General features: G+C 46.3%; 1 protein-coding gene across 3 annotated transcripts in view; it reads right to left on the bottom strand.

The window, feature by feature from the left end:
* Positions 1–13,696, bottom strand: part of SLC26A8 (solute carrier family 26 member 8) — a 3,396,452-nt gene that overhangs the window by 1,894,343 nt on the left and 1,488,413 nt on the right. For all 3 annotated transcript variants that reach the window (XM_069633436.1, XM_069633435.1, XM_069633437.1), the window contains exon 8: positions 3,936–4,085. In XM_069633436.1, the coding sequence (XP_069489537.1) occupies positions 3,936–4,085 (150 nt within the window). The remainder of the gene's footprint in view (positions 1–3,935; positions 4,086–13,696) is intronic.

Genomic DNA, 13,696 nt, shown 5'->3' with positions numbered 1-13,696 from the left:
CCTGCTTGCCTCCGCCGCTCCGAAAGGGCGGCCGTCGTTGCTGGAGAACACCAAGAGCCCAGGCCGTCTCCGTGTCCGTCTTGATGGCTTGTAGGGAATCGTCCACTATTTTCCCAAACAGATTGTTCCCGTCGAACGGCATGTCCAAGACTCTGGTCTGCACTTCCTGACGGAAGTCAGTTGCCTTGAGCCATCCACGCCGTCTAAGGCACACGCCGTTGCCCAACTGGCGAAATCCAGTGTCAGCGATGTCCGTCGCCACTTCTCCTTCCTGCAAGATCTCTAGGCCCTCTGCCCTCTTGTCGTCTGGTAAGAAGTCCAGCAGGGGGGCGATTTTGTACCACAACTCCCTGACGTAGCAGGCTACGATAGCCAAGGCGTTGGCAGCCTTAATCGTCGTCACTGCCGATGAGATGACTCTGCGTCCCATCGTGTCCAATTTCTTTCCCTCGCCGTCTGGCGGGAAGGTTGACGTAGAGGCCGAGGACCCCCCCCGCTTTCTTCCTGGCCGCCGCAGAGACGACCGAGTACGGGGTCGGCTGTGCCCAAAGGCACACGGGGGCCGCGTCCGGGACCCGGTACTTCTTCTTGTACCGGTCCCTTCTCACAGGCGTTGTGGATGGGTTCTTGAGGAGGGCGAGACCCTCATCCCAGATATCATCCAGTAGAGGTACAGCGAGGACCGTCTTCCTCTTGGTCTCGCGCCGTTGATAAAGGAAACCTTCCTTTTTCTTCTCTTCCGGGCAGAGCTGGAAAAGCTCGGATGCCCTGGCGATCATGGCATGAAACGATCCAATCTCGTCGGGTGGGGAAGCCCGGGGAGGAGGTGACGACGGGAAATTCTTGTCGTAAACCGCGTCGTCTGTGCCCGTCGCGGCCGTGTCAGTCCCCGTATCATACCCACGGGTTGTGGACGGGGAGGAGGGCTGAGCAGGGCGCGATGGTTGAAAAGGAGGTGGAGGATGAATCCTTCTTCTCTTAGGAGGAGGGCTCCCAGAAGGGCCTGGCTCCGGGTCCCCCGTCGGGAGAGGTTCCTCCGTTGGTGGTAACGGCAATCTCGTCCTTATCTCCGAGCATAAGGACTGTATAGCCAACAAAATGGCCGCCGAGTTGTCTTGCGGCACTGGTTGAGGGGAGTCCAACGGGCGGTCAGGAGCCCCGTCGGCACCCTCGACATTCTCGTCATCTCCTACGTCGGGGTCCCTCCCGACGGGCTGGTCTTCTTCCACGCCAACGCCGTGGCTTAAGACTTCGATCAGCTCCTCTCAGAGGTTGAGGCCGAATCCACGACGACCTCCTGCCCCCCCTTTTTCTTCCCCGTCGGAGGTTTCACGGGGGTCCTGTCGATGGGCATGAAAGAGGACTCCCTCCGCAGTGGCAGGGAGACTCTGGGCCCGAGGTCGTCACCACTGGTGTAGCCTCCACAGGCTGAGCCAGGGCCGCCGCGACTGTCTCGATAGAGGCCTTGGCCGGATGGATTAAGGCTTTCACCACCTTAGGTACACTCACCGCCTTCTCCTTGGGGGGAAGGTCACCGCCTCGCTCTCCCCCAATTGGGCCTTCGAGCTCGACCAGGGTCTCTCCAGGAGCTTCGCCGGGTGCTCGGCCTTCCTCTTACCTGAGCCAGAGCGTTGGCTCGTGGTTGATGGTGCCGGGGAGGATGCGCCCTGCCTGGCGCCCGTAGAGCCTGACCGTTCGGCACTCCCGGTGCCAGCGGACTCGCGGTGCTTGGCCTTCTGTTGGACCCCCTTCACGGGGGCGCCCTCAAAGGTCTTAGAAGACCGCTCGGACTTCTTCTTCTTCTTCTCGCCTGACGAGCTGTTCCCTTCCAGCCAGTTGGCGAGACGGAGATGGCGGTCCTTCATGGTCCGCTCCGACATATTGCCGCAAAACGCACAGTCCTTCTCCACGTGCGTCTTGTCCTCATGCAGGCAGTAGAGGCAGAGGGAGTGTTTATCCTCCTTAAAGACATTCTGAAGCTGGCATGCAGGGCAGACCCTGAACAGCTTTCCGGGCGTCAAGCTACCCTTCTCCTGGGCCATGATCGAGATGGGCCTGAGAAACTTCTGGAGTCCTCCAAAAGCGTGGCTCGACTAAATCTTCACCCTTGAGGGGCATAGAAGAATCCGATACGGGTCCCCGTTGATCGGATAAAGAAACGGTGGAGCTTGAGGCTCTTTTGACCGAAAAAGAGAAAATGTTCCTAAGAAAAAGCGCGAAAAAAGCACTAAAGCTCGAGAGCAATAGCACGAGGATCCCAACACTTGAACATGCGGTAAAAATCTGAAGATGGCTGCCAGAGGCGGGGCTTAGGGAGATGGCAGTCATTGGCTGTGGTCAGTATGACACAGAGATCAGTGATTGGTTACTACTACGAAAGACAGATCAGAAACGAAACTGATACTGATTTTTCTTTACCGAGGATTCCCAGCCTGACGACGGGGAATATTCATGAGCATGTGAATCCATGCCAGACCCCATGCTGGAGAACTAAGGATCTTCTACAAGACTGACAAAATATTTTTTACTGGGGTAAGATATCACTGTATATATTTTTTTCTTACTAGAACACCTATGACACCAGTCTCTCATTAATACTTATAAGATTTCACCAGATTGCTTGTTGAAGACCTAAGGGGAAACTAGAGTTATACCAGATATTCAAGTCTAGCGCACACAAAGCCTGGCACCTTACGATTTCCTTGCAAGTCTTTCTAACCGTATCAACCTGATTATTTTGGTAAGATATTCTTTTAGCTACTGACTAGGGTACACCGTGATTCTTCATAACACTTACAGTGATTCTTTGTAATACTTACCATGAATATATTTGTGTCTTTTTAGATATTAGTAGTTTGAATAAGACAAGATATATCGCCCTAAGGGATGAGTCCTCACCATAATAATGAAACTAGGAAAATCACTGTCCAAACTTATCACAAGGTCAGCATGCTCCTGCAAATTTTTCCATATTCCTTCTTGATCTTGTTCTCACATAGAGCAGATTATCAACACAATCCTAGGTAGACAATCCACCATATTTAATTCAATAGTTAATGATTACCTATTTTTAGTAGGTTCTCCATTTATACAAATCTTACCAAGTTCAGATTACTTGATATCCAAATTATCCTGTATATGAATGTGTAATATAATCAGATCTGATTGCAAGATGAAATTAATACTTATGCAAAAACCGAAGTGAGCAGCGGTCTGTAATGCAATTTGGTGTAAAATGTTTAGCATACAAATAATTGGAAGAGAGATTAGTTTTCCTTTATGTATAGATTCCAGTATCTGATATGAGTCTAAATAAGGTCATTTCTTTTAATGTTCTTTTGTAGAAATAATTCAGAAACTTGTTGCCCCTTATGAAGAGTCAAAACTCGAAACGCGTTGGGCCAATTCAACAAAAAATATTATGTTCCTGTAAACATTTTGAATTTGTCATTTGAATCATTAATGCCTTAAATTGTGGTTTACCAAATAAAAAATATATTCTGTGGAATTGTACTCCTATTAAAGGAGCAGTAGCCTACTTGTACAGGAGACAGGATTATAACAGAGGTAGGTACATAATGTCGCTGCACAAATGGGTTTACTGTAAACACAGCACAGCCAAGCCACTTCATGCAGGAGTACATTGGTAAACAGCATGGTTCATCACATCACAAACATAAAACCAAGGTCAGTGTGTCCATGCAGACAGGGATCAGCTCAGAGGTAGGTACTATATGTCACTGCAATCAAGAGCAGACTAGATACTCGACACAGCATGCCATAGTGTATGCCCACCTGGAGACTAAAGCCAGTTTATCATTGCACACAGACCACCACATCCCAGAAACAGCATTTCACTACACACAGGATACTACCCTTGTCCGGAGGGGACTTAGAACCGTTCAGGTCCATCTAGTCTAGCTTAAAAAACTCACCAGGAAAAACTCGATTGGAAGATGGCAGGAAAAATACTTGCAGTCAAACCTCAAAAATCGAGAAAGCCAGAGGAAAAAAAGACAGACCACGAAGATCAAAACACTTGTGGCATTTGTGTTGGGAAAATTGCTGAAGTAATCTTGCATATTCTGAAAAGAAAGAAAAGAAAAATATGTGATGATGCTCACAGCCAAAATAATACATGTGCTATCAATCTAAAAAAAAATCTGAACCATAACATTAAGGTTGTGATTTATATAGCACTTGCAACCAAAGCAGTTATCAGTTTAATCAATGTGCCTTTGGACACTATGCGTTCAGTACTGGGTTGTCATTTAACTTTGGAATGCATTGTTGGGGTTAGAGCCTTGATTCACTTCATTAAAAGAAATATTGGAAGCCCACCACATCTCATGTTGATCAGAGATTATGTGACACGATTCAACTCAGTATACAATTGCTCAGCTAGGCAAAGTCTGTAAGTGGTTAAAATGGTCACAGCAACCCAGAACCCTGCAGCTGTGACCCAACAAACAAATACAAAACTCAAACAAGCTGAAATAATATTGTTGAAAACAAAATTCTCCAAAGCAACTTATCCAGAAGGTATGCATTTTCACAGACGCAGCCAGGAAAAAGAATAATAATGACTAACAATGGAAACGTCATTACTTCCCAGACAGATATAAACTTTTAACGCTGATGTCAGACAATAATAACTCCTCCAAGACTCATGGTTAAGCCCCAACCCCTCTCCTATCTAGCTCATTTCAGGTTAATCAACTTTTCTCTGCCTGGAAATGGAAGTTACATTCTATTGTATTGTAATAGAATTGCCTGAATACAGAATGGATTGTCTGACTGAAGAATGGATACTCTTGAATCTGGAGTTTGTGGAAGAATCATTCGTCCCACTGAAAAAATTGCCCAATTAATAAGGCCACGTTTTTCCTCCATTGAGGGATCAACTACACTTGGAAATTTAGTTGCTCCTTTTACAGTGAACAAAGCTTCAATAAAACAAGATTTCTATTACTCTAATATTGTTAATAACTACTCCTGAAGAAAGTCCCACCACCATCTAGAGGACTGAAACATGTCGAGTTCACAGTCCAGGAGTTACTCTAGACTGTTAAAAAGTACTTCGAGATTGTGATTGATCTAAACCCTGACCTAATAGGATCTTTCCCTATAGGCAGATCCATCCATTAACAAATGTGAACATTTTTTAAGAAACATTGATTATGTGTTTTTTGTCATTATTGTTGATTGTATCCTTAGAGTATTGTGATGAATGTATTTAATATGTATTTTATCTCTATTTTACGAGATATTTTATTCAGAATCTATTAAAAATAAATATATATTTTGTGAAGAAAGCATGACATTGTCTTGATAGAGAGTAACTGTTGACATTTACATGTTCCTACCTTCCTCTGTATTTAGAATTCTCTTAATCCCAAAACCAAGGTAGGACTCCATTCTGTCCAAGGAATGGACTTTGGGATCTCCTCTAATGTTTAGTATGTGAAGAATGGATAATACAGGTGTTACCATGACAAACAAATTGCACATTTACTTTTAATATTCAAGCTCCATTAATCCCCAAAAATCAGATTATTCCGAAGACAATTATCAGAGCAGTGGTGCAAGAGGCGGCAATTAAACTAACCAATCAGGTTGCTTGGATCACAGGCTGAATGTACTGATCCAAATCACATCGTTTATTTCAGTATTTTCAACCCAATGAGGGGTCTGAAGTGGGCATGCCCTTAACCCAGAGAAGAACAAGTTACTTACCAACTGTAACGTTTGTTCGATTGGTTGTTCCTCCCACGTATTCCTCATCTTATGATAATCGTATTCCAGCTTCAGCTGCTTTGGAAAAATGTTTCACCAGAGGGCGCTGTGTTCAAGACCGCAGAGTCGAAGTCCCTCGAGGGCCGCCGGCGAGCATCAACGTCATCCGTTGTATAAAGGGCTCGAGCAGCGCCTGTTAACTCAGTTCTGTTTTTACGGTGTTCATGGTTGCATCAGCTGATCATGCTTTAAGTCTTCAGGCTCTCAAGGAAGTCAGAGTGCAACTGGCGTGAACTGTAAGGAGGGGTAGGATGGGAGGGTCGATGAGGAATACGTGGGAGGAACATCCAATCGAAATAATGTTACAGTTGGTAAGTAACTTGTTCTTCGAATGGATTGTGTCCTCCCACATATTCCTCATTTTATGATAGACTCCCATAGCAGTGGTAATTTTGGAGGTCGGAGTACTAGAAATTTTAATTATGGACTGAATGAAGGACAGCTTTTGCAAATAGTCCTCCTTGGTAGAAAGTAGAGTCCAAGCAGTAATGCTTTACAAAGGTGTGGATTGAGGACCTGGTGGCAGCAGCACAAATATCCTGCACCGGGACATCCCTCTGAAGGGCCGTGGAAGTTGCCATGCCTCTGGTTGAATGAGCCCTTAATCCATCTGGAGGCTCTTTTCCCGCCAATTTATAGCACTCAGAGATTGCTAGAATAATCCATCTGGATAGAGCTGGTTTAGATACTGCAAGGCCCAATTTGTGCTCGGCATACCCAACGAATAGTTGGTCACATTGTCAGAGATTTGCCAATCTGGAAATATAGAAACTGAGAGCCCTTTTTGGGTCCAGTCTATGTAATCTTTCCTCTTGCTTACTTGCATGAGGTGGAAGATAATAGGAAGGAAAGACATTCTTTTGTGACAGATGAAAATCAGACACTATTTTAGGCAAGAATGATGGCTTGACTTTTAAAATAACCTTGTCCCTATGGAAAATAGTGTGAGGAGGCTTACAAGACAGTGCCTGCAACTCACTTACCCTGCGGGCTGATGTTATAGCCACTAACAGAATTGTTTTAGAGTGAGCAATCTAAATGGACAAGAATGTAAAGGCTCGAAAGGAGCACACATAAGAAATTTTAAGACTAGATTTAAATCCCAGATGGGCACCTGAAAAGGTGTCGGAGGGTATGCATTTGTCAACCCTTTCAAGAATTGAACGACTAGAGGCATTTTAAAATAGGACACCTCTTCCGAGGAGCGCTTAAAGATAGATAGCGCTGCCAAGTAACCTTTTATCATTCCAACTTGGAGCCCCAGATTGGCTAAGTGTAAGAGAAAAGAAAGTACTGATGGAGTATGACAAAGAAAAGGATCCACATTCTTATCCCTGCACCAGTTACTGAACTTGTTCCAACGACACCGGTACAGGGATTTTGTTGCTGGCCTTCTGGCCGAAAGCAAAATCTCCATTACGTCATCCGGGAGGCCCCAATCCCTAAATCTTAGCCTCTCAGAAACCATGCGTGACGGCTGGGTGTCTTGACCTCTGGAAGAAGAACCCGACCTTCCTCTTGCCAGAGAAGATCCTCTCTTTGTGAAGACGTATTGGAGGGTAGATGGACATGTCCAGAAGGTCTGGGTACCACGTCCTCCTGGCCCAATACAGAGCAATTAGGATCATGGTGTTCCTGAACTTTCTCAATGTCCTGATTACGTGAGGAATCACGGGGACTGGAGGAAACACGTAAAGAAGTGGAAATAACCATTCCACTACGAACGCGTCCCCTAGAACTCCTCTTGGGGGAAATTCCCTTCAGCAATACAGTTCCCACTTCGGGTTGGCACCGGTCGCGAACAGATCCACTTGAGGGGTTCCCCAAAGGGCGAAGATCTCTTGAAGGACTTCCTGAGCTAGCTCCCACTCGTCGGAGACTGTGCTATGCCTGCTCAGAGCATCTGCCGTCGTGTTTAGCTCTCCGGCTAGGTGAACTGCTGATAGAGATTCCTTCTTGCATTGCCCAGAACCGGTGCTGCATTGCCTCTCTGCACAGTGGAAGTGATCCTATGCTTCCTCTTTTGTTGAGGTAGTACATGGCCACTGTGTTGTCCGACATTATCAGGACATTCTTTCCCTGTACAGAGGGCAGAAAAGCCTTCAGCACTAGTTTGATTGCTCTCAGCTCTAAAAGGGTGATGTGTAGTTTGGACTCCGATGGAGACCAATGACCGCTGATTGTCAGATCGTTCGTGTAGGCACCCCACCCCGTTAGTGAGGCGTCCGTCACTACCGTTATCTCGGGCCATGGTTGCCAAAAAGGTTCCCCCTTGAGGATATTCTCCTTGCAAGCCCACCATAGGAGACCTTGAGCCACTTTGGCCGGGACTTGTAGGAGATCTGACATCTCCCCTGAAAACTGAGACCATTGAGTCCTGAGGACCCACTGAAGGGATCTCACCTTCAATCTGCCCTCTGGCAGCAGAAAAATGCAGGATGCCATGAGGCCTAGCAACGTTAGAAAGTCGAATGCCGGTAGATGTTGGGCATTTTGAAACTTCATAACCATCTGCAGAATGTGGTGAGCTCTCTCCTCGGGAGGCGAGGCTTTCCCTGAGGAAGTGTCTAGGATCGCTCCGATGAATTGGAGTTTTTGGCTTGGAATCATTTGTGACTTCTTGTAATTGAGGGAGAAGCCCAGACTGTGTAAGAAGTGGCAGGTCAAGGCCAGATGTTCCTGGGCTCGGTCGGATGAACTCGCTCTGTTTAGCCAATCGTCCAGATAAGCGTAGACATGAATCCCCCTTCTTCTGATACTCGATGCCGCCACCACCACCATCAGTTTGGTGAAAACACTTGGGGCGGAGGTCAGCCTGAATGGTAGAACCCGAAACTGATAATGAGAACCACCAATTGCGAACCTCAGGTACTTTCTGTGCTTGAGATAGATTGGCACATGAAAGTAAGCATCCTGAAGGTCCAATGAAACCAGCCAGTCCTGAGGTTGAAGAGCCTGAAGGATCTGAGAAAGGGTCACCATCTTGAACTTGTCCTTCCTGAGGAACTTGTTCAAGCTTCTTAAGTCCAAGATGGGTCTCAATCCACCGTCCTTTCTGGGGATGAGAAAATAGGGGGAGTACCAACCCTTGTTCCTCTCCGCTACAGGTTCTTGTTCTATTGCACCTTTCTCTAGCAGGGTTAAAATCTCCTGCACAAAGAGCGGGTCTGGAGTCTTTACAGAGGTGGCTCCCGGTGGATGATTTTGAGATCTTTGATGAAAAGGAAGACAGTAACCATGAGACACTATCTCTAGTGCCCAGGCATCTGATGTAATGCCCCGCCATTCGTCCAGATACCGAGTGATTCTGCATCCCACCAGGGTTTTGTGGGTTAAGACCTCAAAGTGGCTTTGCAGCAGCTGCAGAAGTGGCTGAGGAGGTAGTAGCCGCTGCTGTGGCTGATCTAACACCTCTCCCTTTTCCACCACGAAAGGGTATTCTCTGTTGGCCTCTCTGACTGGCCTGCCCTCTCCCTTTTCCAAAAGAGGAATAGAAGCGGAAAGGTCGACTCTTCCAGTAAGATGAGCCTGCGTAAGAGTGTTGCTGAGGTTGTCTTATAGCGGCGCTGAGTGATTTCGATGCCGCTTTCGCGGTCTGCAGCTTCTCCAAGCTCTCGTCCGCCTTGCTGCCAAACAACCTCAAGCTGTCAAAAGGCATATTAAGTAATCTAGACTGCACATCAGGTGCAAAGCCAGATTTCCTTAGCCATGCAAATCTGCGCAAGACTGTGCTAGATGCCATGGACCTGCTTATACTATCCACAGTGTCCAATCCTGGCTGAAGGTATTCCTCCATAGCCTCTTTGCCATCCTTCACTATAGACAGGAAACCATCCTGTTCTTCACCTTCCGGGATGCCTTCAGCCGCTGATGACATGCAGTCCCACAGGATATAAATAAATCTTGCTAATGTCCAATTGACATTAGTTGATTTCAGGGCCATGCTGCCCGAAGTAAAAGCTTTCAGGGCCCAAGCATCAACTTTTTTATCGTCCCTCTCTGGTGGTATTGATGGGTAAGATGATTGCCTAGTGGAGGTTGCAGCTTGCACCACTAGACTTTCAGGAGATGGATGTTTGGATAAATATTCTGGATCTGACAAGGCTGGTCTATCCTTTGGTAACAGTTTCTTATTTACTGCTGCAATTGAATCTGGAGTATTCCAATTTGCCATTACTCTTTTTTGTAGAGCCTTGTAGAATGGGAGAACAGGATCTTTTAAAGGACCATCACTAAGGATGTCAGTCATGTCATCCTGGTCAAAATGGGGGAAGCTGCTTTCTAACCCATAAAATCAATGACCCTTCCCATAAGATTTCTATAACTTGGATCAGCATGATCTGTGGGGTCTGGCCTTTGAAAATCCACATCAGGTGAAGTGTCTGAGCCACTTGCATTTTGGAGACAGTCATAAAGGTCTGTTATTTTAAACTAGTGGGTCCACTTGTTTTTCAGCAACGTCCCTGGCTCCAAATCTGACTCCAGCCAGAGTGACATCCTCTTCAGAGGAATGTTCTTCATGTATAGAAGACAAGGATCTAAAAAATTCCTGTCTTGGTTGTGGGTGGAAAGTCTTTTCAGGCAAAGAAGGTGGAATTTGCCTAGGTATGGATAATGGCGTCGACTTGGGTCTTGGTAGCAAAGAAGACCTCAATAAAGGCGTCGAAGGAGTCAATAGTGTAGACGCTGGCTTCGACTGTGTCGAAGGAGGCTTTGATGCTGTCGAAGGAGGCTTTGATACAGCTACAGGTGTTAACGTCATCTTTGTCATCGGTCTCGATGCTATGGTCGTCGACGGTGCCGAGTCGAGTTTTGGTTTCGACTTCAACGTCAATGCCGATTCTGTTAGCCACGATTTATGCACCGGAGGCGTAGACTTAGTGCAAGGTGTCGGGGAACTTTCCCTTGAAGACACTCTTGAATCTTTTTCAACCCTTGTGTGTTTGGATTTTGATTTTCCTCTGTCACTTTTAGAGTGAGTAGAGGCATGATCCCAATGCAGCAACTTCGAGGGGATCTGGGCCGCTTTCGCGAATATTTTCAGCATCGAAGCCCTGAAGGCCTCCCATTTTTCTGGGGAATCGTGCTTTGAAAGGTAAGTTACTCTCCTCTGAGAAGAGGACGAGGAGGATGAAGACCTATGACGTCGCTTTCTTGACTTTTTTTATCAAAGACGAGGAAGACTTCCTCGAGCGACTTTCCGATCTCGACATCCTCGACTCGTGACAAGATTTTCTACCGGATTCATCCAAATCCTTTTGTCTTTTCGAAGACGTATATTTCTCCTCCCCCACCGCCAACTTACCTCTGCGTTCCCTAAGAGCCTTATTTGACATGGCCCGACAGGACCTGCACTCATCAACCGATGGTCTGGGCTGAGGCACCAGAGGCAATTCCAATGGGGGTCGTTTATTGACATCTTCCTGCCACACTTGAGACATTTTTTTAACCCTGTCTTGGGTGTGGAGGGAGTTGAAGATGAAGACATTGTCAAAGAAAATCTTGATGCGCCGTTCGTAACACAAAGCCGTTGCGTCGGAAAAACGGAACTGAGGTAACGGGCACTGCTCAAGCCCTTTATACAGCGGATGACGTCGACGTCCGACGGTGGCCCTCGAGGGACTTCGACTCCGCGGTCTCGAACACAACGCCCCTTGGTGAAAAAATGTTCTGAAGCAGCTGAAGCTGGAATACGATTATCATAAAATGAGGAATATGTGGGAGGACACAATCCATTCGAATATATATTCTTCCTGCACCCAGCAAGGGGGAAGCCCATAGTGAGGTAATGGGGTACGAAAAATTAAGTGTATGACCAAAAAAGCAGACTCTCGGCTGTAACCTGCAGGGTACAGTTTGCCTGACAACAACACAATAAACAGTAGCGTGCCCTTAATCTAGTTTGAGGAGCACTTAATTTCACCTTATTTGGAATTGAGTTCACACTTGAACTCGGACACCCCTGCCCTCAGGTTCTTCCAAACCCATTGACCTAAGGTATCTACACATCCTTGATCACTTCAGGCAGACATCTGCAAAGCTCCACTCTCCACAGAGAAGCATGCAGCAACTCAGTCCAGAGTCTCTGGTCTTCACTTGTGATCCGGAGTACTCAGAAGTGCAGCTTTGCCAATCTTTTGCTGACTTGATGGATATCAGCAGACAGGCTGCAGGCATTTTATACACTGCTTTACAGATGACTCACTAGCTGGTTTGCTAGTGTAATTCAGAGGCAAAAGAATTGTAGATCCAGTAATGGAACCAAAGGGAAGTCAGAGGGGCTACCTCGAGTGGGCCGGCGGCAAACAGCTGGTACCTTCGTTTGGGGGTCCAAGAAAGGAATTCAGGCCTGAGTGGGTATCACAAAGCCATCATCTCACAGTCAGTCAGCCAATGCCTCACCAACTGTTAACACCCCTGTCAGGCAGTTCAGAAGATTCCAATTGCCACAGTGTTGGAGGTGGGGAGCACTGGTGTAAACTCTTTCCAATAGAGTGCTGGAATGATAAATCAAGCAGAACAGCTTGCCTTCATCTAATACTTAATACACATTTTAAAACGTGGTGCATAGTGCATTTTACCAGAAGCTGAAAGAGCCATTCTGAAGGGCATGGTCACGGGCTGTTACAAAGTACTTTTTTCATTATTTGTCTAAAATCTTAACACATTTCTAAAACGTTTAATTTATAGACTTATTTATGCTTGTGCGGGTGCAGATCTCCTGCTGCAGGAGTCTCAATAGAGATTTCTGGTGACCACATGTTTAAGTACATTTTGCCATTCAATTTATTTCGACAAATGTCAAAGTCAAGGGCAACACAAAGAACTCAAATGTTGATGCAATAAAAATGATTCACACATGATGGTTATTTAAGCACATTTGCAAATTCTGTTGTCGTACATCTTTGTAATAAGGACACAAAAACCAAGTGCTAGATAGACTCTTCTGTGTTTTTACACACTGGGCATATATCTGAGTAAGCAGAATTCCACGATTGTGTAACAAACATAATTGGCAAAATGTCGAACCTTAGTTTTGTTTTTTTTTAAACTCTTTTTATTGAATTTCACAAGTCGAAATCAGAAAAAAACATTCCCTCCCACCCCCCCAAAACAAATAAACAATTACGAGCATTCAACAAACTAAATCTTCTTATGACTGGATAGTTCCTCCGCCTCATTGTAAGTCCAACAGTCTGAGACGTTGCAGGCACCACATCACTCTATAGTCATCTTTGAGAAAAGCCATCACCTCCCCCCAGTCCGCTGCAAAGTTCTGCACTTTATCCTCCATGGCGTAGGACGCCCATTCTATTGCAGCGATCTCCCAAATTTTATGGAACCAATCATGAGTCATAGGGATATCGGGGCTTTTCCACCTCTGGGCTATTAACATCATAGCTGCGAGGATCAGGATCACTTTCGCTCCCTTCCCCTGATTCCCCCTCCCTCCACTGGCTCCCGCAGGCCCAAGAGGATCTGTACTGGAGTTCGTTCATCTCCCGAGCCAAAAACCTGACTTTGCCCCCTTTGAACCTCCCTCCAAAAGGGCTCGACTTTGAGGCACTTCCACCAGATATGTTCTGCGGTTCCTACCAGGCCACAGCCCCTCCAGCAACTACCCGATCTAGTGGGAAACATTCTGTGGAGCCGGGCAGGGGTATAATGCCACCCAACCAGAATCTTAAACCATGCTTCCTGTAGTTGGGTCGCTTTTGCTACTTTAGGTAGCCTCCTCCACAACCTCCCCCATTCACCCTTACTAATATCTCTACCAAGAATCTGGTCCCATTTCTGCATGAAGGACCAACGGGGATCAGCGTGAGAACCATTCAAGATCCTGTAAATATTAGAAATGAGACCCTTCATTCCATCGTTAGAGAGTAAAAAGGCCTCAAAC

Source organism: Ambystoma mexicanum, chromosome 13, assembly GCF_040938575.1.
Source record: "Ambystoma mexicanum isolate Mex_15411 chromosome 13, UKY_AmexF1_1, whole genome shotgun sequence".
NCBI classification, from domain to species: Eukaryota; Metazoa; Chordata; class Amphibia; order Caudata; family Ambystomatidae; genus Ambystoma; species Ambystoma mexicanum.
Note: the sequence above shows the minus strand (reverse complement) of the source record. Positions and strands in the feature narration are given on the sequence as shown.